This window comes from Punica granatum, chromosome 3, assembly GCF_007655135.1.
Source record: "Punica granatum isolate Tunisia-2019 chromosome 3, ASM765513v2, whole genome shotgun sequence".
Classification (NCBI taxonomy): Eukaryota; Viridiplantae; Streptophyta; class Magnoliopsida; order Myrtales; family Lythraceae; genus Punica; species Punica granatum.
In genome coordinates this window covers 3,799,241-3,823,732 of record NC_045129.1, presented here as the reverse complement: position 1 = coordinate 3,823,732, position 24,492 = coordinate 3,799,241, and the positions used below count along the sequence as shown (strand labels likewise).

The 24,492-nt window shown below is 41.2% G+C and overlaps 5 protein-coding genes across 5 annotated transcripts; 2 read left to right on the top strand and 3 right to left on the bottom strand.

The window, feature by feature from the left end:
* Positions 1–2,639: 2,639 nt before the first annotated feature.
* On the bottom strand, positions 2,640–6,854 carry LOC116200694 (proline-rich receptor-like protein kinase PERK15). The gene is made up of 8 exons (XM_031531549.1): positions 6,274–6,854; positions 5,167–5,655; positions 4,979–5,065; positions 4,781–4,851; positions 4,235–4,311; positions 3,949–4,096; positions 3,578–3,739; positions 2,640–3,266 (listed from the first exon to the last, which is right to left on the bottom strand). The coding sequence occupies exons 1-8, from the start codon at positions 6,656–6,658 to the stop codon at positions 2,949–2,951; spliced, it is 1,737 nt and encodes a 578-aa protein (XP_031387409.1). The 5' UTR covers positions 6,659–6,854; the 3' UTR covers positions 2,640–2,948.
* A 1,801-nt stretch (positions 6,855–8,655) lies between these two features.
* On the bottom strand, positions 8,656–10,074 carry LOC116200697 (60S ribosomal protein L37-3). Its single transcript, XM_031531552.1, has 4 exons — positions 9,994–10,074; positions 9,728–9,863; positions 9,024–9,125; positions 8,656–8,909 (listed from the first exon to the last, which is right to left on the bottom strand). The coding sequence occupies exons 1-4, from the start codon at positions 9,994–9,996 to the stop codon at positions 8,863–8,865; spliced, it is 288 nt and encodes a 95-aa protein (XP_031387412.1). The 5' UTR covers positions 9,997–10,074; the 3' UTR covers positions 8,656–8,862.
* Positions 10,075–10,314: 240 nt separating this feature from the next.
* On the top strand, positions 10,315–14,868 carry LOC116200692 (ATP-dependent DNA helicase DDX11). The gene is made up of 9 exons (XM_031531547.1): positions 10,315–10,510; positions 10,644–11,279; positions 11,362–11,450; positions 12,066–12,419; positions 12,746–13,045; positions 13,136–13,381; positions 13,463–13,684; positions 13,775–14,342; positions 14,445–14,868. The coding sequence occupies exons 1-9, from the start codon at positions 10,378–10,380 to the stop codon at positions 14,645–14,647; spliced, it is 2,751 nt and encodes a 916-aa protein (XP_031387407.1). The 5' UTR covers positions 10,315–10,377; the 3' UTR covers positions 14,648–14,868.
* Positions 14,869–16,573: 1,705 nt separating this feature from the next.
* On the top strand, positions 16,574–17,734 carry LOC116200696. Its single transcript, XM_031531551.1, has one exon. It carries the CDS (start codon positions 16,799–16,801, stop codon positions 17,432–17,434), a length of 636 nt encoding a protein of 211 aa, XP_031387411.1. The 5' UTR covers positions 16,574–16,798; the 3' UTR covers positions 17,435–17,734.
* A 332-nt stretch (positions 17,735–18,066) lies between these two features.
* Positions 18,067–23,376, bottom strand: LOC116200693 (kinesin-like protein KIN-13B). The gene is made up of 12 exons (XM_031531548.1): positions 22,835–23,376; positions 22,191–22,409; positions 21,663–21,857; positions 21,330–21,431; positions 21,113–21,190; positions 20,927–21,008; positions 20,545–20,704; positions 20,165–20,467; positions 19,735–19,953; positions 19,284–19,632; positions 19,136–19,201; positions 18,067–18,709 (listed from the first exon to the last, which is right to left on the bottom strand). Exons 1-12 carry the CDS (start codon positions 22,997–22,999, stop codon positions 18,533–18,535), a joined length of 2,115 nt encoding a protein of 704 aa, XP_031387408.1. The 5' UTR covers positions 23,000–23,376; the 3' UTR covers positions 18,067–18,532.
* Positions 23,377–24,492: the final 1,116 nt, after the last annotated feature.

The following is a 24,492-nucleotide window of genomic DNA, read 5'->3' as shown; positions in this document are numbered from 1 at the left end:
CAAGAAGGAATTCCACCTTATTGCAAAGATTCAACGTTTCTATCGAGGAAACGGCTTGAAGAAACTGTGGTAGTGGTCCTCTGAAATTCATTCTTTCCACATGCAAGTGTCTTAGAGTTGAAACATTGACACAGGAAGGTATGCTAGGACCAAAATAATTTCCTGATAGGTCCAAAAATTCAAGTTGTAACTTACAGAAGCTCAACGGCAAAGTCCCCTTGAAGGAATTATTCACCAATGAAAGGAAACATAATCCTCAGAAATCTCCGATCCAGTCGGATATAGCACTTGATAAAACTCATGTCCAACAAATTTAGGTGCAGGCTATATTGAGCAGCCCTCATGAAACCTCAGAGAACTGATTGTCAGCCAAAGATAGATGAGACAGGCGTTGCTCACTCAAACTATTGTTTGCCGAAACCATGGTTTCTAGTGATTGACAACCGATTAGTTGCTTCGGTAACTCTCCTATGAATCTATTACTCGACAATTCTATCATCATCAACTGTCTGGTGGGGCATATTGAAGAAGGGATTCTACCTTGCAGGAAATTTCTGGACATATTCAGGGAATTCAAGTTCGGAAAGATGGAGCCAAAGTAAGAAGGGAGCTCTCCCACTAAAGAATTCGAGGAGACATCGATCAGAAGCATTTCATCATTGATGAGACTAGAATTCGAGGTTAACCGAGAAAGAGTTGGCCATAAGATAGAAGCCTTGTAGCTTTGTGTTATTCTCCAGTGACCAACTCGAGAACTGCCCACCTAAGTTGGTATAGCTGAGTTCAAGTACTACCAGGTCATGCTGCTGCATTAGAAAACTGGGAACAAAGCAATGCGGTTTGTCGAAAAATGCAATTTGATAGGCGAAATTCAATTAATTGATGCGACGAAGCATGTGGAGCATCCTCTGTTTCCAGTATCAATCTATGGCTGTTGTCTCTAACATCGAACACTTTGAGCTTCAGAATACTTGCCTTCAAATATCGAGTCATTCAAATTATTCCATCCGATTGACAGGTGTTTAAGAGATCTCATATTCCAAATAATCGAGAGCTCTGCTCAACTGATAATTCTCCGAAAGATCAAGTACCTCCAGCTTCAACCCTTTCATACATATACATGTGTGAACAGAAATTTTTTACTTTGTAAAATTTAAAATAAATAGTCTACATTTTTTTTCTACTGTGAACGTTTAAGATGATTCAAGTGCTCCAATAAATTCATGCATGAATAAATCTCCTTGAGAGAAGGTAGCCCATTTAAGTTCGGGACTTGCTTCAAGTAATCGGCACTTAAATCTAGTGATCGTAGGTTTTTCAATCTCAAGGTGTTTGTAAAACCTGCATTTATATCTATATATTATATATGGGATAGACAAAAAGTTCACCGAGATCTTGCTTGCGAAACAAGCGTCGAATTACTTGAATCAACTCATGTTGGTATTTTTCAACATTTTTCTTTAACAAGAGAGAAGATCAAAGAATTATTTTTTTTAGGTAATAAGATGGAAGAAATAGTTATGGACTGATTTTCTTATTGAAAAAAGGCAAGGACAAAAGACAATATCTAGAGATAATACTGACCTTCACATGCCTCTTCACTATCCCATTATATATATATATATATATCAAATATTTGTGAAGATTAATGCTTTGTTTGGCTTTGCAATTTATTTTTAACTCTACTCCACTTAATTTCAATTCAACAACACAATTACTACTTTTTTTTCAATTTTTTTAACCATCGAATTCAATTTTTAACACTAAATTCTCTCAATTATTCATTACTTTTTTCATAATTCAACAACATAATTATTACTTTCTCTCAACTATTCATTACTTTTTCACACTTTTTTCTCATAATTCAACAACAAAATCATTACAAACCAATTATATTCAAAACTTAACTCTACTTAATTCTAAAACCAAACACAACATAAAACTGTCATTCACTAAAAGGACAATTTAAAGACGGCAGGCCCGCACCCCTCACTCAAAGTGGTCATAGTAGCTCGACTTTCTTGTAGTGTATATACATGATGACAACATCCGCTCGCTTACCCTAATAGAAAGCGCACACAGCATAGAAGTACTCAATTATTTTCCATGTCTTTCGAAAATACTGGATTTTACATTATTGGAAACAGTTATATAAATGACTCAACTTAGACTTCACTTGGGAGTGCAGTATAGAATAAATAAGTGCTTATATTATTAAGTTTTAAGCAGAAATAACATTTGATAAAATCCGTCAAAATAATGATTTGATTAATTTTTGTAATTAAAAATATAATTTTTTCAAACAAATTAATAACTATTTATAAAAACTACTTCTACTTATCTTCTATTTTAAATATTATTTTTAATTTTAAATTATTACCTCCAATTAAATTTTGCTTGTTTTAAAATTAATATTTACTTTTCGGTAATTATATCTGACCACTTTTTGTTAAACATGCCCTGTGTGAAACCAACCAGGCAACTCCAACCCTTCATATTATCTACCGGCCGAGATATCAATTTTTAAACACATGATTTATTTATTGTTAAATGGCCAAATATTTAGCAAAAGGAGAACAATATGTGTCAATTTTTTTGGCCAGTTTCTCATCATGAAAAAGATTTAAGAAAAACTGAAGGAGGGGAAAAAAGGTAACACTGTTGAAGACGTATCCAACCGACGCTCAGTTCTACTCATATCCCTCCTCAATTCCTAATCTTTGAAGTCCGCCTCAGCTCAAACAGTTCGACATTGTCCCAAGAAACGGTTACATGAATGACCGGTTTCTCAGTATTTGACGTCCGGAAAAGATCCTTGGCTCGACTGGATTTCTTTTCCTATCATCAGTAAATAAAGCATCTGAGGATTACGAATCAAGACTAAATCCTACTTTCTTTACAACTAAATCTACAAGGTAAAACCACCAAGAGTCCATTACGCTTCATCATCAAGAGCTCTCAGTAACTATTTGGGCATCTTCCTTATTTTTATTTCCGGATTCAGTCTCTTCAGCGCTTCGTGGAATCTCACTGCTCGAATTGGAAGGCTGGGCACCGGATTCGCTGGTGGGTCCGCTCATACTGTACTCGCTGGTAGTTATCTCTTGGCTCTCCAGAGCCATCTTCCTGAACTTCTTCAGATCCTCCTGGTATTGCCCGCTATTGTAGTCCGAGCTCCCGAAGGGACTGTAGGCCCTGCTATGGCCCGGTTGGACCCCATCATTTAGGTCGTGAAGAGCAAGGTTCCCTTCCAAAGCTCGAACTATCTGCTCATATTAGTGATAGCAAACCAACACTCAAGGCCGGAACAGTGTGATGGAGAGACGGTGGAATAATATGGAAAAACATAGACTAATAGTACTACTACGATATTGCGTCCTTTCTCCATTCCACTGTTTTCAAGTTCCAACAAAGACAGCCTGAGACCCAAAATTAGTCTTCATTTTCTCAGGTTGCGGACAGAACAAACGTATATGCTATATACAGATTCAGCCAGTGAAAGCATAAGTTTTCAAATCACACATTTTTCATCAAAGATAATCATAAAGAAATTCCGAACTGTGATATAGAACATTACTTGGCTCATTTTGGGTCTGTGACGTGCAGATTGGCGGATAGAGGCAGCTGCACAGGCTATCATTTGAGCCATTTCACTGGAATCGTAGTTCTTCTCCAACCTTGGATCAGCAAGAGCCTCGAAGTCATTATCTTCCAAGGCTTTCGCAAGTAGAGGCCTGGCCTATAATTGCAAACCAAGATTTAGTCTTTCCAGTAATGCTATTGGATATCATGGAAAGCCGGGAAACATTGCCACAAGATGGAAGTGAGAAGGACATATGACACTCCAGAAGAAAATAAGAATGTCCTGATTGGTTTGAATCTCGAGTTTTCCAATTTTCATCTTAAAAAAAATTGAAAATGTGATAAGGGATGAGCAAGGAGACAAACCCAATCAACCATGCTGTCATCAGCAAAGGGTCGAGCTTTGTCGATTGGTCGGCGACCAGTGATTAACTCAAGGAGGACAACTCCAAAGGAGAAGACATCTGATTTCTCAGTGAGCTTCCCACTTGAAGCGTATTCAGGAGCCATGTAACTACATCCAGTTAAAAGAAATTGCGATTAAGGAAGAAATATTTATAAGGTAACTCACGATTCTAGCACAAGAAAAAATGAATATCATGCAGGTAGCAATACAGGAGATAGTTACCAAGAACATTTCGAAAAACCTTACCCGAAAGTTCCCATGACACGTGTAGAGATGTGAGTCTCTGTGTCTTCAAAAAACTTTGCAAGTCCGAAATCTGCAACCTGGTAGGGTATAAACTTATTGTTGTAAGTAATATTGCAAGAGCACCCTGATATCCACGATAACATATACAAATACCGGCAGCTTCGACTACAAGAAAGAGGTTGCATCTTACTCCACTGCTGTAGCAGCTTCAAATGGCAAACAGCTTAGGGCTTTGTTTAATTCACATATATCTTTAAGCATCCTCAACTGGGCTTTTGTGATTCACCGTCATCTCCATAAAAATTCTTAATGAAAGTCAGTGTTTTAAGGCCAATTATCTGACAAATCTGGAAACTACTTTTTTTTAAGGCCAGTTATCTGACACCAATGGAACCTCAAATCCGGTTTTATATAATTGACTGCTTCAACGATGAATTACGAGCCATCCAGAATGTTCAATGACGATATCTTCAATGAGGACTAATGCGGAGATATACGATAATTATGGTGAAATTATAGCACATACCAAGAAGGTTTATATCATACCTTTGCCTCAAAGCTAAAATCGAGAAGAATGTTAGCCGCCTTTATATCACGATGAATGACCTTGGGCTGACCTGAAAAGCAAAAGTTCCAATAAATAAATGCTTTAGATGCAAAATTTTGGCAGCTCATTCACTGGTGAGAACTAAACTCACTAGAAGCGTTAATTATTTAAGATGAGGTATAGCACGAAAAACTCACAGTCCTCATGTAGATAGGCCAGTCCCTTTGAGGAGCCTAGAGCGATTCTCATTCTTATAGGCCAGCTCATAGTCGGTCTGTCCTTTCCTGCAAGGTCAAATCTCTAATTAAGGCTGGGGATAAGGCTTTTGCAATATTAAATAAGCACCTTTGTTAGGAATAGAAATGAATATTCTCAAATTACTCACCATGTAAGTGAAACTCCAATGTTTTATTAGGAACAAACTCGTACACGAGCATCCTCTGTTCACCCGAAATGCAATATCCGACCAATGAAACTAGATGCCTGTGATGAATTCTACTGATGATCTCGACCTCTGCTCGGAACTCTTTCTCTCCCTGCCCACTTCCGGCCTTCAACTGCTTCACTGCGACCACCTTCCCATTTGCGAGGACTCCCTTGTGAACATAACCATATCCTCCCTGACCAAGCAAGTTCGCATTGGAGAAGCCATCTGTTGCATCTGCTAATTCCTCGTACGTGAATGTGCTTTGGGAGAACCCTAACGGAAAGCTTGGAGAAGGTGCCATTGGAGGTGTTGGAGCTTGAACTGATGACTCTGACTGGGAATAGGGTGAGAATCCCGCGGGAGGGGTGGGCTTAGGCCATGCTGAGGCTTTGTTGTTGGATGGAGTAACATTGTGTTGGAAATGCTGAGGAGTGATAGTAGATTCATCTGCTTAGAGTAGCATATTATGACATTAAGCAGCTGAGTGCGTGAAAGACAGGACCTACTAAAATCTAATTACGAAGAAAGTTTAGATATAATTTTGCAGTAAAATTGTATAAGTACATACATTGTTCCGACAAGGACAGCAGCGTGGCTATTCATTGATGAACATCAAACAATTTCAATGTAAGGTGGGCGACTAGCTTGAACCGATAGAAAAGTAAACTGGACAATGTATCCACATTAAGAAAGTATTTGCAGTTCTCAGTAATTGAATCGTCGAATAAATCGGATTCCACAGGCACAAAATTTCTCGGGGTTCCCAGTGCTGCAGCAACTCCATTAAGAAATTTCCAAATTCAATAAAGAATTTGAGTGAAATGAATTGAATCCGGCATAACAAGAGCCATTCTCAGCTGGGCAAAATCAAACTCAAGATTCTAAACTAGACGTAACCGGCAAATAATCTTCATAAACTATCAGATCACCAATTCACACTATAGCACCGCAACACTGTCAGTATAACCTTCCAAGTGAGAAACCGAACCCTTTTTTCCATGGCATTCGCCAACAGGGCAACTTCCCAGCAGCTCGGAATCAAAACTTAAAAGACAGAGAATTCACCTTTAGGCCCCTGCGGAGGACCTCCGGCTCCGGGGTGGTTCTCCAGGCCGTACTGCTGCCTCATCCTCTTCTTCCTCCGGTAGCAAATCACGAAAATGCCAACCCCTACCAGCACGAACAGCCCGCCAATCACTATCCCAACTATCAGCCCCGCCAGCGTCCCGGGTGGCAGCCCCCCGCGGCCCGGAAGCGGGGGAAGCGGAGGAGGGACGGTAGAGTTGGTGTCGCTGGAAGGCGTCGCCGGCCCCGGAGTGGCGGAGCTGGTGCCGTTCGCCTCGGTCGACGGCGCCGGAGCATCCGGGGTAGGAGCAGGCGAGGAGGGAGCGGGGGTAGCTGGAGGCGAGGTGGTAGGCACCGGGGAGGACCCCGGCGGAGGAGTCGACATGGGGCTCCGGCGGCGGCGAGTTCGATGCCCCCGAGGTTAGTGCTAATCAAATGCTTTGAAATTTATCAAGAATTATATGGGTGGGAGATTCGTCAATGGTGGAGAGTGAGTGTGAACTGACGACAGACAGATAGAGAGAGAGAGAGAGAGAGAGAGAGAGAGAGAGAGAGAGAGAGAGAGAGAGAGAGCTTGGTGGGAAGGAGGAGAGAGAGGGCATGAAACAGCGCACAGGTTGCTCGTTTTTGTTGCTTTTCTTACGCATGATGTACTGCGAGGTAGACGACAAGGAAGGAGAAGAGAAGCAGCTGGTAGCGGGGTCGGGACCCACTCGACAGTGACGTGGACATAGGAGTCGGACGTAACGACCCCGTTTATCGATGCGCTAATGCTCTCTGTCTCATGGCTAGCGAATAGGAGCACGCGGGATGGCTGGTCATAATTGGCACTGATCGTGTTAGTTAACTTATTGTACTCGTTGCTAATAATTTTATGTTCATACCCAATAAATAAAATTGTACGAGAAGAAAGATGCTCACACCAACAACTTTAGTCAGAAAAGAATGATTATCTGTTATTATATAAATAAATTTGCACGAGGCCCTTTTTCGGGAAGAATTATAATGTATGATTACTAAGGGTACATTTTTTACAATTTAATTATATAAATATTAGTTATAAGTTAGTTATAAGAAAAAATGAATGTAAAAAACAGAAAAATATGAGAGATAAGAATCTACCCTGCTTAATTATTACTCAAAAAAAATCATTTAATGAAATAAGTATAAAATTTAGAATTATTAATGAAATAAATCATGATTCACTTATTAATACTTTTTATCTCACAAAATTTTTTTTGTTCTTATTAATTCTTCCATTCTTCCTATACATTTCTACCATTAACTAATTAAATGTTTAAACACCACCTAAGTTTTGTCTTCTCAACGAGATTTGATACTAAGATTTCAAGAAAATATGCAAGTACGTTGTCATTCGAGCTAATTAGTAATTTATTATAGGTTATTTAAATCCCACTGATGATCTTGACTTATGCTCGAAACTTGACCGTAGGCTTTGCCCACTCCCCAGCTTGAAGTGCTTCGCTCCCACCACGTTGCTATTCGAGAGGACTCCCCTGTAACCATAATCGAGCCCTCCCGGACCGAGCAAGTTTGTGCCAGAAAACTTGTTCATTGCATCGACTATATTTACAAGTAAAGACATCATATGGTTCCCAAATGAATGCAAGCTACACTACTGTCAATATTAGGTTAACAATTAGCTTCAGGCTGGTAGGAAAAAGTGAACCTAACACTTTATCGAGCAAGTTCCCATGTGCACTCCCCTCGTATCGTATGGCACTTGAGCAGCTGAGCTTAACATGTAACCCGGAACACCAATAAGCATGAAAGCATGACATATTAGACTACACTAACCAGCAACCGTGACCGCAACACGATTTAACAGCAGAAAAATCCCCAGGGGGTACTCTGTAAGGGTTGTTCACCAGGTCAACTCCCTACACCAATATCATTGATGCAGCCCAATTGACATCATGCTTCAGCAAGTTCAATAAGAACCAGGATATGGATAATTTGATATCTATATCCTCAAGTTCTTCATTATTGTAAAAGGATAGAGGAGAAACGCATGCATCACAAGGTTATAATACTTTATTACATCAAATAATCATTGAGTTAGCTCATAAGTGACTCAGATTAGATTGTCGTTGCAGTTCATGAGGGATTAAACATGCCCATGTGTGAAACCAACCAGTCAACTCCGACCCTTGGACACCCGATCAGTAATCACGCTCACCCAACAGACATTATCATACCAATCATGCTTTGATTTCCAAAGCTTCTGCTCAAGGTTTCCACCATAATCAACCAAGTCCTTTTGATTATCTTAAAAGGGATGTTAAAAAATTCACAAAATCGAACAAAAGAGAATAAAAAAGATAAACCGTGAAACCTATTGAAGTTGTGATTCAGCCATGATTTACCTTCAACAAAGAGCAAGCTCCAAATATTTAAACTCAGAATGATGGAGATAATTCATAAGACGAGTGGATTATCATAAAACTGAAAGCAGTGCCACAAGAATAAAAGCGATTACATATGTCAAACAATGTTCTCATCGCAATTGTCCAAGCAACTAAAGCTATTCGGGGTACCATGACTGCCCAAAATTGGCCCCACAACTCCTTAAGCCGAAGCAGCTGCAGCAGCCTTCTTGGGGGCAGCTTGAGTGCCTAAACCATCAATCAAGGTAAGATCCGTTACTAACTTTGTTGCAAAACCAAACCGAACACGAAGCATATATTCTGCATTGTTGATACAAAATATCACTCATCTAATCAAATTACCTTCTCTGAAGCCAGTCTTGAACCTGCGAGGGACATGGCGAAGATACCTCATCCTTCCGGTTCCGGTGGTCTTCCTTCTGATTGCCTTCACACTCCAGTTATCTGAATCCCGAAAAGCACAGGAATGAGCAGCAGCACACAAAAGCATAATCACCAAACTACAAGGGCAGTATCACGATTGCATCACGAGCTACCAAACTAGAATAGCTTAACAACCAGCTCCAATATATCGATCTGTATGACAAAATCCTACGGTTTACACAAATCTTATTGGTCACCGTAGAACCGAAGCAGGAAACCAAGTAAAATGAAACTGCCCTGTATATGAATCTAATCATCTGAACTTCGGTATATCAAATCTAGATGAATCTACCAGTAAGCATTTAACTTGACATACTACAAGACGGGAAGAACCCACATTTGAATACTGGAAAATTAGACACAGTTCTATACATACAACATATATACACACACACTAATATATGGACGGCCTTATCCAATGCTACAGATTACCCAGCAAGAAGCTAATTCAACTATATCAGCATGGCCATTTCTACAAGACTATGGGCACCGCTATAGATTCGATGTATGCATATCAAGAAGCAATCAGCTAAAGACTTCATTTGAATCATTATAATTGAAAGCGATCACTGACAGACAGACTAATCAGGGAATGATGAGGAAGGGGTGGAGGCGGCGCTTACACTTCCTCTTGCGAGCTGAGGGGAAGCCGCAGGCGGCGCATCGGCTCTTCTGCAGGTGGAAGCTCCGACGCCCACACCTCACGCAGAGCGTGTGGGTCTTGTTCCTTCTCTTACCGAAGCTCCCTGTTCCCTTACCCTGATAACCACAGCCACAAAATCACCCACAGAGATCTCCGTCACTTCACGTCTACCGACGATCAAACAGGTACCGACACGAGACGAGACTCGAACACAGAGAGACAGAGAGAGAGAGATGGGGGGGTTACCATTGAAGCAGCTGCAGAGGAAACCCTAGCTGAAAAAGAAAGTGAGAGCGGCGGTGAGGGTACTGATTTATACCAGTTCTGTCCGTGACAGGGGCAGGTGTGGTTTATAGGGTTTCTGTGGGGGGGAGGGTGATGATGGGCCGAGATTTCTTAGGCCCATGTATGGTTCCTCAGCCCATTGAGCCAATCCAGTATCAATACGGGTCTCATGGGCCGGGCTTCAGTCCCGCTATCGCGCCACCTGAACCTTCTCTCTCCTCTCCTCTTGCGGCCCGTCCACCGGTCCATGGCCGCATGGCGGGAAGAGAAAATCCAATTTCAGCGCCAAATTCCTATCGGAACCTTCTCGGCCTCGCTCTCTCTGCTACCGCGTCGGAGCTGAAAATGGCGGATGGAAGAGGAGACCGGAAGTTCCCGGCCTTTCCGTTCCAGCCGTACTCCATCCAAATTGACTTTATGAACGCTCTGTATAGCTCTCTCGACCGAGGCGGCATCTCCATGCTCGAGAGCCCCACAGGTCAGCTCTCTCTATGACTTCGATATTCAATTCTGAGAAATGATGGGATCGATATGAATGTGCATTGATTGATCATGTTGAAAGGGAAATGTTTGCTGTAGCTTATGTAGTTTGGGCATTTTCTGCTTTTCAGGAACTGGTAAAACATTAAGCATAATTTGCAGTGCGTTGCAGTGGTTGGCTGATCAGAAAGAGAAGCAGAAATATTTGCCGAGCAATCCCGATCAAAATGGGTCATCGGGCGACCAGCCTAATTCAGATGATGAACCTGATTGGATAAGAAATTTTGTAGTAACCAAAAATGACAAAGTCGATGATAGAAAACCGACAAAGAAGAAATATGGAGTAGCGATAGGCAAAGCTGAGAAGAGAAAGAATGGGGAAAGTCGCAAGAACTTGTCTTCAAGGAGTGCAGAGGATAAAGATATCCCGACTGCGAGAAAAATTGACAATGTGCAAAAGAATGATGCTGGAGAGGAGCTAGATGAAAAGGAATTTCTGCTGGAGGAGTACCAAAGTGAAGATGAAGAGATTGGTGGGGTTGGAAGATCGAAGAGAAAGGTTGGTGGGGTGTCTGTTAGTTCATCGAGCGAGGAGGATGACAATCAATCTGACAATGAGGATGAGGAAGGGCGTTTGAAGGTTTACTTCTGCAGTCGGACCCATTCTCAGCTTTCTCAGTTTGTAAAAGAGCTGAAGAAAACTTCTTTTGCTAGTGATATGAAGGTTGTGTGTTTGGGCTCCAGGAAGAACTTTTGCATTAACGAAGGTGTGCAGTACCTCCCTGAATCAATCACGTCACCATGCTATGGTTTTCATTTGTCATATATTGAGATATGATTGTTTTTCAGATGTTTTAAAACTCGGGAATTCCACTAGCATCAATGAACGATGCTTGGAGCTTCAAAAGAACAAGAAAACTGAAGCTTCAAAAGTTAAGGTAATATATGCTTGTGATGTACTTGTTTGACAATTAATATATTGCATAATGTTCAATAATCAATGTTGGATCAATGATTTCACAATGCCCCTTAATGTTTGTTATTTTTTGTTTAGAACTCACTTGTTCTCATTAGCTATAAATGGTATGCTGATCTTTATCAAGAGGCTTAACAACTTTGAAGTGAATCTAATGTGTAGGGACCAAATCATTCAATGTAACTTCCATTGTACTTATCGAACAGAATAAACGACCTATGTCGTCGTATATTTTCTGCACTTTTGTTGCCATGTGTTTCATGTCAGACAGGATAATGCATGTTCATCTCAAATAGCAAGACGTATTTTGTTATACTTGGTACTCCCTGCACTGTAAATATCTGAAAGGATTTCAATGCTACAAACGAAGTATGAATTGCTTCATGCTCTACGACATCATGCTTATAAAAGAGTGCTAAAAGTCATGAACTCGGTACCTTTTTTCACTTGTTTTGAGTATAAATTTGCTCGCTCTTAGGGAATAATCAGTTTCTCCTTAGAAAAGAAAAAAATATAATCTGGTCATTGAGGTTGTCCTGATGAGGCCCATCAGTTACCAATTGCATGGTTTTTTCAGAATTTATGTACTGGAGGAACAGCAAGGCGGACAAAGGCAACTTCTGGATGCCCGATGCTTAGAAAGCACAAGCTACAGAGGCAGTTCAAGGATCAATTATCTCAACAAGGAGCCATGGATATCGAAGATCTTGTTCATCTTGGACATTCAATAGGAACATGTCCATATTACGGCTCTCGAAGCATGGCCTCGGTTGCTGATCTCGTGATTCTTCCTTACCAATCTCTTCTGTCAAAATCTTCGAGAGACTCCCTTGGTCTGAATTTGAAGAATAGTGTCGTCATTATAGATGAGGCACACAATCTAGCTGATTCACTTATCAGCATGTATGATGCAAAGATAACCTCATCCCAGGTGACTAGAATAAAACCTTTTAAGTATTACTGCTAATTTCATCTCAAGCATAGTTAGTTCTGCATTTGAATTTATTAATACATAGATAACAAGAGCTGGTGAAGTGATCTTCCTTGGACCTACTCAATTTTTTAGCTCTGGGTTTTTCTGTTTGATGAAGAACCTGTCTAGCAATCATTATATGAGCACCAATGTGAAAATTTTAGAGAATAACTTTTTTTTTTCTCGGATAAGTGACAAAAAGCTCGCATTTTATGCTTACAGACCTATTTGTTAGCATAGCTGAAAACAGTGTCTGCTTAATTCTTATTCCTTGTCTCCTGCAGCTGGAAGATGTGTATTTCCATCTAAAAAGTTATCTAGAAAAGTTCCATAATCTCTTGGGCCATGGCAATCGAAGATATATTCAAACATTGGTCGTCATTACTCAGGGTTTCCTCCAAACCCTCAATGAGGACTGTAAAGATCGTGCAAGTTGTCCAGAAGATGCAGGGAAGTTCTCCAATGCAAAACTTCTGAGTGATTCTTCCATGGCCATCAATGATTTTTTATTTGAACTCAATATAGACAACATCAATTTTCTGAAATTGCTCAACTATGTAAAGGAAAGCAACATCATCCACAAGGTAATTTTCTCATTTTATAGCTGATATACTGTTCCTATGTGCCCCTTCTTTCCATGCACCTCATGATTGCAGAGTGGAAATGTTTCCTAGGTAAGTGGCTACGGCAGTAAATTATCAACCCAACAAACTGATAACATGTTGAATAACAACCGGGCAGTTGGTGAGGATGAAAGCACCTTGTCCAGTTTCCGAGCATTAGCAGATATGCTGCTTTCCCTTACTTACAAAAATGGTGATGGAAGAATTATCATTTCAAGGGCCAGAACAACAGCCTCAGGTCTACAAGGAGGATATATTAAATATGTTATGCTAACGGGCGAGAAGATATTTTCTGAGGTCTGTCAAAGGTCACCCATATACAGTGTGTAGCTTGCCCTTTATTGTGTTGTTGTCTAATATTACCACATTCTTCCATAGGTTGCAGATGAAGCTCATGCTGTTATACTAGCAGGAGGTACTTTGCAACCTGTTGAAGAAACAAGAGAAAGGCTGTTTCCATGGTTACCCCTAGATCAGTTAAATTTCTTCTCTTGCAATCATATTGTCCCTCGTGAGAGTATCCTACCTGTTGCGGTTTCCCGTGGTCCTACTGGCCGGTTCGTTGATTTCAGCTACACCTCAAGGAGTTCACCAGCTGTGGTGAGTAAGCTCCAGCCTTAGAGATCTCATTCTTCCCTGATTAGTGCCAATTCAATGAAGTTATGCCCATGACCCTCTTAAAATATGCAGATAGAGGAGCTGGGGCTACTGATCTGCAATTTGGTGACTGTAGTTCCCAAAGGGATTGTTGTGTTCTTCTCTTCATTTGATTATGAAGGACAAATCTATAACGCATGGAATGCTTCAGGCATCCTTGATAGGATTAAGAAGAAAAAGCGTGTATTTAGAGAGCCTAGAAAGAGCAATGAAGTAGAATTGGTTCTCAAGGAGTATAAGGAAACTATCGGTGACCCATCATCAAGTAGGGATCTGAAAAGTTCAACTCTCAATGGTGCAGTACTCTTAGCTGTAGTTGGTGGAAAGGTATCGGAAGGAATCAATTTCAGCGATGGGATGGGCCGGTGCATCGTTATGGTAGGATTGCCTTACCCTAACCCGTCGGACATTGAACTGGTCGAGAGGATAAAGCACATTGATAGTCTCGGGGACTCGAATCTGTCAACTCCCAAATTCTCAGTTATGGATGAAAACGATGGTGGAGATGCTCAAACTGGATTTCAGATCCTCAGAAGTTGTGGACAGAAAGGGAAGGCATACTATGAAAACCTTTGCATGAAAGCTGTGAATCAATCAATCGGTGGGTTCTAACTCTCTTGTTTGTGTGATAGAAATGGATTTTCTCTTTTGATTCTTATATTGATTAATACTTGAAGTTATGTTCATTTTTCATTTTTTTCAGGTAGAGCAATTCGTCACATAGGCGACTATGCGGCGATCCTGTTAGTTGACAAGAGGTATGCTTTGAATCCCTCAAAGGGGAGCCATCCTCACCCAACCAACAAACTCCCGAAGTGGATTAAGGACAGCTTCGTTCCGTCCACTGACAGCTACGGTGAAGTACACAGGCTGTTGCATCAGTTCTTCAAGTTCAACAAGAAATAGAGGATCGCAGGTCTTTCGCACGATGGACACCGTGTACAGTACTCAAACAGATTAACTATGCACGTCATATTGCCAAAAGGTTTTTTCTTTTCCATTTTACGACTCAAACCAATATGTTTATGGGTTCAATAATGTGAAGCACCAGCTCTCGTGTAGAATCTAGCACCGACAGAAAGATGAATAAAACCACTTTGGTGCTCTGAAAGGCTTTCAAAACCGTATTCGTGGATTAGTAGTTCGATGAAGTTCCCAAGTATATTTAGTATAAGCAAATGGGAGCAGTCATTGTATAATATGATATGGGTCGATCAGGAATTGTCATCTGCATATATGATAGAGCAGAAGCAAGTCCTTATATGTCAGAGTCCATACTAAAGGTGGCCATGTTATGGCAGTTATTATATGGTCCCTCTTACGTGGGTATCGACTTCCTCAGCACCCGTTAGTATGGGTCCAATCTTACACATCAAACGGTTGTTCGCTTTTATCTGGCCAGGAATTCATGAATACGATCGAAAACAATTAACCACAACTTTTTGGTAGTTTTTTCTCTGTTTGTCTTTCCTGCAGTAATGCTGCATGCGCTAAAAATTCCTGCAGGTTGAAGGCATGAACTGTTGCATTCCATTCAGGGTTTTTAATCCCATTTATTGGGTTCTTAGATGACCATAACTCGGTTTCCTGTGTCACGAATACACGATTCACACATCCCCGACTAGATGACCATGTGATATGGAAATACCAGTGACATGTCATGCTCGAGGATTTCGAGTATGCCTTCGACCATCTGCCCATTATCTCTTGGCCATCAATGCGGGACGTGCGACTACTGTGCCATGAGAAAACGGCCATAATTTGTGCAATTGACAAGTAAATGGGAACCCTTTTAATGTCGATGATGACCATTCAACAACGCGAAGGGCCCCCCCTCTTGTCCTAAAACTGGCTCAAAGTACTTTCTTGTCCTAAAACTGGCTCAAAGTACTTTAACCATTTAATCGATTTTACCCTTAGGGCTTCGCATCAAAATATTATACGACAAAATCGGCAGCCAGACATTCACCATCATAATTAGTTCTTACCAACCGACCTTTGCCTTTCTTCATTTCTCTTCATCTCAATCAATGCGTCTGCTGTATTTTCACCTTAGGGGTTGTTTGGAAATATTCTATTCCAACTATATATATATATATATATATTTAATTGGGTTATTATCTCAATCAATGCGTCTGCTGTATTTTCACCTTAGCGGTTGTTTGGAAATATTCTATTCCAACTATATATATATATATATATTTAATTGGGTTATAATAATAAGGTGGGGAGAGAAAATTAAAAAAAAAAGTAATAATTGTGTTGTTGAATTATGAAAAAAAAAAAAGAGAGAAAATGTAATGATTATATTATTGAATTGTGAAAAAAATAATGAATAGTCGAGAAAATTTAATATTAAATATTGAATTGAATGGTTAAATTTTTTTTAAAAAAATATAAGTAATAATTGTATTGTTGAATTGAAAATAAATTAAATTAAGTGGAGTAAAGTAAAAAAAAAAACCTCCAAAATCAAATAAAGTCATTTTTCTTTTTTATTTATAACAGTGCTATCCGAACTTCGTTCGACTAATCATTTGATTTACGTGAATATCACGCAAACTCATGCCAAGTATATAACACAAGCCATCCATGTAGTCCTGAGATGAGTATTCTCTTGCACGGATTCATGGAGACTCTAAAGATAAATTTTTTACCAAGGGAGTTGTACGATGGCCCACCGGACCAACCCAGTTGAGAACTTTCACCGTTCATTTTACATGTCTTTAGCAAAGTCAGTAGTACCAAAGTCCATGAAAATCTCCATGATGACACTTTAGAAGATTCACAAAGAGAGAACATTATAATCAAGCAGGATCCTGACAGGAAACAAAGATTGAGCCAAAGCAAACAACCCCTTTAGGATCCTTATTCCTATCCATTGCTTGTCTTTTTTTTTCGACTGTCATCTCCTTGTCTCTCTCTCTCTCTCTCTCTCTCTCTCTCTCTATCCATCTCTGACATTAGGACATTGATGTGAGACAACTAAAACAGTCCGGGGGATATAGAGAGAAGAAAAGCACAGCACAAAGAAGTGAGAAAGGCACGAAGGAGAAGATGCAGCTGAGAGATTCACTCCAAAAGAAGGGGAAGAAGTTCTTCAACAAGACACTTCACAGCCTCAAACACTGCCTCCTCTTCGATGGCTTCCGGAAGCTCCCCAGGCCATCCTATCTCCACCCATTCTCCTGTGCCAGCTGGAGAGAGCAAGGAGTAAAGGGTGATTCCCGAACAGAGGATTCTTATCCCGGGTTCCCCGGAAAGAGGGCCGGAACCGAGGAAGCCAAGGAAGTGGAGGAAGAAGACGAGGAGGCTGGTGGGAGCATTAGCATTGGGAAGAAGGTGAGTACTGTTCCTAAAGAAGAGGAAGGAGAGCAGTTGGAGAAGGTCAAGGTGGGGAATTCATGTCATTCTACTTCATTCAGAGGAGGAGGGGAAGAAGGAGGATTTGCGTTGTCAAAGAAGATGAAGGAACTGGGGATGGTGGAGCTGAGAGATATGGAGCATGTGCTGGACGTAGAGGAGGCACTGCATTACTACTCCCGCCTCACGAGCCCCGTCTACGTCGGGATCGTCGACAAGTTCTTCCTGGACATGTACTCCGACTTCTCTCGCTCCCCCGCTCGGCAAGCCCCGAGCCTCCTGGGCAGGAATCTGGGGCAGAGGCGGACCGCAAGCCGGGCCCTGCGATGAGAGCCATAGCTTGTTCTGAGCAGGATACATGTTTGACAAGTTCAAGATCACGCCATCGGTACGGTTGGAATTAGTAGGCGAGCTTTTGGTGAAATCAGAGTACTTGTTTGCATATATATCAGCATAGTGAGTATCATCAGCATCATCATATCGTGTGTAAAATGGTGGGTGCGTGCCTGAGGTATTAGGCCTTGTTTTATTGTCATGTTGGAGCTTCGGTTCGGTTGCTATTTGCTCAAGGTCTTGCTTTTCGATCTTTCATCCTTAATATATATACAGCACGATCTATACTTAATGTCATTCCTAGCCTTAAGCTTTGTTCATGACGAGTCCGGATAACTGTTTTGGCCAGAGCACGAGTTGGCTTTGTGAATAGTCAGTACATAATTCGTTTTTCTTGCTAGAAAATTGTTGGAGGAAGTTCCTCGATAAGCATGGATGGTGCGAGAGATCGACAAATCAGTGAGATCTGCTTGCACTTTCTTATGGCGATAGAACGACCGATGCTATTGCTGATGGACATGAATGCATTGCACCAAGGATTAAGCACGACGTCATGTACATTCGACAGGATGGTGCGGAAACAAGAGGGAAGAAAAAAGACAGCTGGTGAATCAAATAAACATAATAAATTAAATAAATTACATTCACGGCATCTTTCATTTGTAAATCCTTCCACATCCCACTCGGAAGTGATCAAATACCAAACAATGATAACATTCCATCAGCAAGGAACCAAGTGATGAGCTTTACAGAGCATGTGTTTTTGTTGATTCCTCCGACTTGCTACAAATGAGTAAAACAGCGCGGTGTAGATTAAAGGGAGCTTTCTGATCCAAAAATTGAAAGAACAAGATACACCAACCCCTCATATCAGGTTGGAGATGATCCAAATCAGGTTGGAGATTATCTTTATCAGAAATACAGAGATTAATCATCCCAGCAAATCGTCTCACAGCAAACCAACTCAAGGAAGGGAATGAATAATGTCCCCTCCTGCCGAAGTCATACCCTGAGAAGCGCATCAGAACACCGAATAACACCATTGAGCAAGAACTCCAATGTACCTATCAGAGAGTTGTTGGGTCTATAGCCTTCTCAGTAAGCAGAAGAGACCAAGACATTATGATCCTTGAGACGCTTCTGAAACTGAGCCAAGCGGGTTTGCAGCTGACGAATCCCTGCAGCCTTCTGGGAGAGGATTGCATTCAATCTACTCATGTAGTCATCTAGCTGGTTCCCTGGTTGGTCCGCTTCAACAAGCAAATCCATTTCCTGAAACCATACATAAAGCCCAGGTTATATTTCGTAATTTGGCACCTGGGCACTAATTTATATACTTCTGTTGCTAAGCCCAGTTTGGTTGCCTGTTCTCTGTTTCCCGAGTAACACGAGATAGATGGTAAGTTTTCAGGTTGCATTAAAACATGTCTTCAATTTTCTCTGAGTTTTAAGGAGAAAGAGCTTTAAATGCATATTTCACGAAACAAAAATCTAGAATATTCTGCAACTAAACAGAAAAATTGCCTCAACTAGAAATCCAAAACATGGGCTGATACAATGTTAAGCATACAATGTTAAGGCACAGTGGACACATCTAGATGAACCGGCGGGAATTGTTACTTGTGCAAGTGATATATTTGCTGAGGAATTTTTAAGTCATAAAATTAAGAAAATAGTGCTGTTGATCAGACTATTTACCTCTCGAACAATGTTCATAGTATCCTCCACTTGCTTCCGATGAGCATTGACAAGATCTTCCTCTTCCTGAAAACATAAAAGCATTCCAAAAGTCAGCAACCCCCTTAAGCTATCTATCGATGCACATCATCTTTTCAAATACCGTTACCTTTAAAAGTGCATCGAGATCATCCTCCGCTTGGGTGTTGCCAGCATTCACTTTCTGCTGGTCCTTCCATTTGTTCTGGAAGTTGGATCTCTGTGACCTTTCCTGTTGAGGAGGGAGATTGAAGGTCTCCAACCTCCCACTGCTCTTCTTCAACGTGGGTCTCTCTTGCTCATACGACTCTTCAGAAAAATCATAGTCATCTGCTGCCGTTTCTTCTGCCCATGTATTGTTAATATCTTCCTCAAAATTGGATGCATTAGATGCAACAGAGGACAAGGGCACACTAATTGATTCCTTTAGGTTTACAACATCCTTCTTAGCATTGTTTCCTTTAGAGAGGCTCTTCACCCTGGGAGAATAGTATGCGGATAGAGCACCGTAAGAAATGCAAATATGAAGTGAACTAAAATCCAAAATGCAGAATTTATTTCCTTCCAATCAATTCATTCACCTGTCAGCATATCTTAGGGTATTGAGTGTGTGTTCACATGAACCAGAGCTCGGCGAAATGCATGATATCATGACAGTCCGTGAATTTCCAACAAAGGAATCTCTCAGAACCTCAGTTAATTTACTCCCTCTGAAAGGAATATGACCCTGATCATTGTCCAAAGCTCTGATGCATTCCTTCAGTGCAAGTAGGCTCTTGTTGATTTCTGCACCTTCCATTCTGCTCTCGCAATTAGATGCGTACTAATTAGTCGAAGTTCTACAAACATCCCCATACCATCACAGAGATTATACACAACAGAACTGGTCTATCAAAGGTAAGAATCCTCCGTTCAACATAAACTTGACATGGAGAATGCTTCTCAAGAGTGAAACAGATTTTCCTCATCAAAATACTACTCTCATAATTAAAATGAACAACAAATCCGTACCTTGTTTGCTTATCATTATCAGTGGTATCGGCACCACGTTCACTTCCGGCAAGATCAATGAACGAAAGCTTGCCGACAACGCGAGGAGGCTTTGACTCATTACCATCAATGGATCTCTTGATAGCCAGCTGAAGTATGGCATGAGATCGAGAGGATTCCTCGTTGGCTCCTGTTGTGCCAGTACTCCTAGTAGAACTTCCCTTCTCAATGAGCTCCTTAATTGTCTCCACATCTGAGACTCGATACTCTTGCAATCCCACGATGCAGACTTGCTGCTTTCCATCTTCTCTCATGCAAAGTTTCCTATCAAAGTGAAACATTATAAGAATAACATGCAGTCTATTAAGTAATTAGAAGAAAGAAGATGACCATTCACTTACTTCCGATCACTCAGAAGATCAAATAGTTTTCCTCCATATATTTCGAAGAAGCTAACATACAGCTGAAATCCTTGGTTTCGGTAGGTATGGTTCATCAACCTCAATATGTCTCGTGATGCTTTAAGGGGCAATGGTTTCATAGTGAATGTTTTCCCACTGCCTGAAGATAAATGAAAAGCTAAAATCAGCATAACCTCACAATAGGTGTATCTAAAGTTGATTCCCCTAAGGGATTGAGCAGCGGTGTAGCATCAGATCCCAAAGATAGTAAGTCTTTTTTTCTTTATTATGAAGAAAAGTCGTTATAAGTGATGACCCTTGAATCATGGTTCGCCTAAAGGCAAGTTCATAACCCAATCATTTCCAATTTAAAACTATTCACCTGTTTGGCCATATGCAAAGCAAGTTGCTTTAGTCCTTTGGAAAATTATTGGAACTATGGGCTCCACAGTCTCGCGGTAAACCTGAGGAACAAATAAAAGACCATTAGCTACCATGGGCATTTTTGCAGGCCATAATGTGTCCATGTATGTTCCCATTGAACTTTTAATATGATGTTAATACTCACTTCATCATTTGAAACCTCCTCGTTTAACACTGCATCAAAAACAAATTCATGCTTCTCCACATATTCTGTCAAGTCAACCTGCAAAAAAAGATTTAAAACCAGAAAGGGAAACAGTGGTTTATAATTGACTTTTGAATTGAGAGACAGATCATAGATAGCAATTTCTTCCAAAATTATCTAAAATCGTGGTGATCATTGATCAGGCAGGAATCATTACCTTAAGTTTTGTCTCATGAACTGTAAGAGAATTAGAATGTGTCTCAATGATGTCTTCTTCATTTTTAGCCAATTCCTTCTTGTTAAGTGGCCGCTTTCGCACCTGACAGAAGAAGCAGCAAGTACAAAGAGCAAAATTAGCAGCAGAAGCCATTTTATTTGGGGTGAGATTATAGTAGAACCTGTGATATATACGATCAGCCGAAGTAAATTAAACACTATAATGTTAAGTGATCAACCAGCAAAGAGCTTTTACATGAGTTATTATGACTTCCGTAGGAAGATATACATAGGAAGAATGCAGCAGGCTAACATAAGGGGAACCAGAACATACCACTACTTTGATCTTTGCAACAGAACTTGCTTTGCCAGTGTCTGCAGCAAAACTTTTCAAGAGGTTATTCTCTGGTTGGCCACGGACTCTGGTGGTCTGTTTGTTGCCTGTGATGAAGGGTTCCGAATCATCAAAGCTTCTACCACGAACAGGATGATGAATGGAAGGCCCATCAAAGAGGCCAGAGGTAGGCATCTGTTGACATGATGAAATTTCGCCATTAGCAAATATAATGGATAATGCATCACTACTCTTAAATCGATTCACTGCCGAATAGTATGAATTAGTTTGAGAGAATATCTAAATATGCAAAATAAAACTCCAGTTATTGAACTAACAATGAGAGTACCAGAAAAAGAATTGGACTAACTATGAGAGTACCAGAAAAAGAATCTATCATAACAGCTCCAAAGCAGCTTTTGAGCAGCCTTCGGTAAAATGTAACATCACCTCACCAGCAAAAGCTTTTGGGCAACAGGTAAGATGAGGTGAAATGTGCAAGTGAATTGATTGAAATTAAAAACCCACCTCAGGAATAAGCTCAGTATCGAAGGAGTGCAGATCCAGAAGTCCAGGACTGAACTCGCTGGGCGAGTCCTCCCCATTCTTTCTTTGGCTTGATGACCTTGAGTTCATGGGAGGCGTGGATGGCTCCACAAAGAATTCATTAGCTCCATTGTAGCTCCTCTGCACATTGCGAAACATTCTTGATCCTTGCCCTCCCCCACCGCCATAGAAATTATACTCCTGTATTCATATTCGACAAAGAAACTATTTAAATCAAATACTTGACCTTTCAAGTAATTCAAATACTTGATCTTTCATTCCCGCTTATAATTTTCTTGGACATGTTTCCAAATCGATCGGATGGAGCACACAGAGCTTATTTGTCGTGATCTGGACGGTACGTACTACCTCAAACAAATGACCGCGATAGAAGCATGGAACAAAGAGCTGAAATTTCAAATACTGAAGACAGATCCACCATCGCGAAGATCTAAATCTACTTACTTTAAGCTAATCCTTCCCCTGCATCTCTCAACATCATTTCAAAAACTCCATTTCTCGAATCTATAAATTTCTCGATGGTACACGGAACTCAGCTATTTTTCATCTCCGTACATCAACATAAGACACATAACAACAGGGAGGAATCCGAGCTGAGGGACCACCTGAAGGGGAGGAATGGAGGTGCTTGAGGACTGCAAGTGCTGGAGCCCAGCGGACTGGAGCCACCTCCCATTGGAGGAGTTCTCAAGGAAGTTGTCAGAGTACTGCCGCTGGTGGTGCACAGCGGTAGCGCCAGATCTCTGTCCCTGCCTCCCCATTGTACTCATCCCTCAGCAGAAATCGACCGGTAAGCTCGCCGATGACCTCAAATCGCCCCTCGCACCACTGAACCCGCCGACACAGCTCCGATCTGAGGCGGCAGACGGTTCCCTCTCCAAATGCCGATCAAAGCACCAATGAGAAGAGACCGGGACCAAGACTACTGACGGACGGAGGTAGAGAGAGAGAGGGGGGGAAGGTTTGAATGAGGTGGGAAGATATTTTTCTTACATTACATGGAAGGAGGAGGCTTTTGGGGTTGGATGGAGCTGAGCTCTGGTTTGATTTTACAGAGAGAGAGAGAGAGAGAGAGTAATGAGTCCACACTGTATAGAGAGAGAGAGAGAGAGAGAGAGAGAGAGAGAGAGATGGGAATGAGTAAAACCGAAGACGACCTGCTTGGGCGCTAATTTTTTTTTTTTTTTTTTTGGGGGGGGTGTTTGGGGGTGAGGAAGCTTTTGGTCGGTTTGCGGGGCTTTGAATTTTTGAAGTTTGGTGTGGCCGTGGCACCTGCCTGATGGTTGCGCTCGTGCGAGAGCAAAATTAAAATTGGGCATCAATTCCTTTTCCTGTCCTCTTTTTTTTTTTTTTTTTTTTTTTCCTCTCCTTGGGTAATTGAAAAAAAAAAAAGGCAACAACAATGATTTTCGAGTCGAGTGAATTTCATAGTTCCCGTTGATGAAACACTCGAAGTCGTTGGACCGACATAAGACTGAGATCCGACCCCTCCCGTAAGGTTTATGTTGATTGTCATCTCCGTCTCACTTTGGCCATTCGAGAACAGCAGCCGCATTGAATACAGAGGCTCCTCCCTGAAACACCTTTTACTTTGTATAGAATAGCTTTAGTTCAAAGGCTATTTATTGTCCTCGGTCCATCTCAGTCTCGGGTAATATTTTCGAATCCTCCTCGCAACATTCGATAAAATGATCGGATGTGATGCGGTGATCATGACCAAATTCGTCGGGACAATTGCCTTCGTTATCCTCGATTTGCCACCACATGTGTTACAATTTTATGAAATTCTATTCCACAAATTGGCAGCAAGCAATCGGTTTGGTACAATGTGGAAGAAAGACATTGTATGCGATCTCCCCAAGTCAAAATGAGTGGAGGAGAGGGAACAAGCCAGCGAGCAGCGAAGCGTCGGTGGGTCCCTAACGGCGTTTTGAATTTTTGGGAGCAGCGGTAGTAGTAAGTGGACACGACACAGATCGCACGCCGTCCCACATGGTGGGGACGACGTCGTTTCGCCTTCCATGACCCCGCCGGTTATTTCATTCCACTTGGCTCCTTCGGCCTTGGCCCCCACTTTTCCTTTCCTGTCCTTTTTCTTTTTTTCCTTTTCTTTTTGGATTTTTTTTTGAGTGGTTGCTCGGCACTTTCCATTCAAATTTCGTCTCCGGATGGAGCCGTAGGATGACGCCACGTGTCCCCACGAGGAGCCTGATAAGGCGTGAGCTTTTTTAATAATAGAGAGCGTGAGGGACGGGATCATGGA

Coding starts and splice junctions, on each gene's coding strand:
- LOC116200692 (XM_031531547.1), top strand. CDS start 10,378: ATGGCGGATGGAAGAGGAGACCGGAAGTTCCCGGCCTTTCCGTTCCAG. Junction 11,280..11,361: donor GAACTTTTGCATTAACGAAG/GTGTGCAGTACC, acceptor ATTGTTTTTCAG/ATGTTTTAAAACTCGGGAAT. Junction 12,420..12,745: donor CAAAGATAACCTCATCCCAG/GTGACTAGAATA, acceptor TGTCTCCTGCAG/CTGGAAGATGTGTATTTCCA.
- LOC116200694 (XM_031531549.1), bottom strand. CDS start 6,658: ATGTCGACTCCTCCGCCGGGGTCCTCCCCGGTGCCTACCACCTCGCCT. Junction 4,852..4,978: donor GGCCTATCTACATGAGGACT/GTGAGTTTTTCG, acceptor TTTGCTTTTCAG/GTCAGCCCAAGGTCATTCAT. Junction 4,312..4,780: donor ATTTTAGCTTTGAGGCAAAG/GTATGATATAAA, acceptor ATACCCTACCAG/GTTGCAGATTTCGGACTTGC.
- LOC116200693 (XM_031531548.1), bottom strand. CDS start 22,999: ATGAGTACAATGGGGAGGCAGGGACAGAGATCTGGCGCTACCGCTGTG. Junction 21,858..22,190: donor ATACTGAGCTTATTCCTGAG/GTGGGTTTTTAA, acceptor TCATGTCAACAG/ATGCCTACCTCTGGCCTCTT. Junction 21,432..21,662: donor TTGCAAAGATCAAAGTAGTG/GTATGTTCTGGT, acceptor TTCTTCTGTCAG/GTGCGAAAGCGGCCACTTAA.
- LOC116200697 (XM_031531552.1), bottom strand. Junction 9,126..9,727: donor CTCAGCTCGCAAGAGGAAGT/GTAAGCGCCGCC, acceptor TTCGGGATTCAG/ATAACTGGAGTGTGAAGGCA. Junction 8,910..9,023: donor CAAGACTGGCTTCAGAGAAG/GTAATTTGATTA, acceptor TTGATGGTTTAG/GCACTCAAGCTGCCCCCAAG.
- LOC116200696 (XM_031531551.1), top strand. CDS start 16,799: ATGCAGCTGAGAGATTCACTCCAAAAGAAGGGGAAGAAGTTCTTCAAC.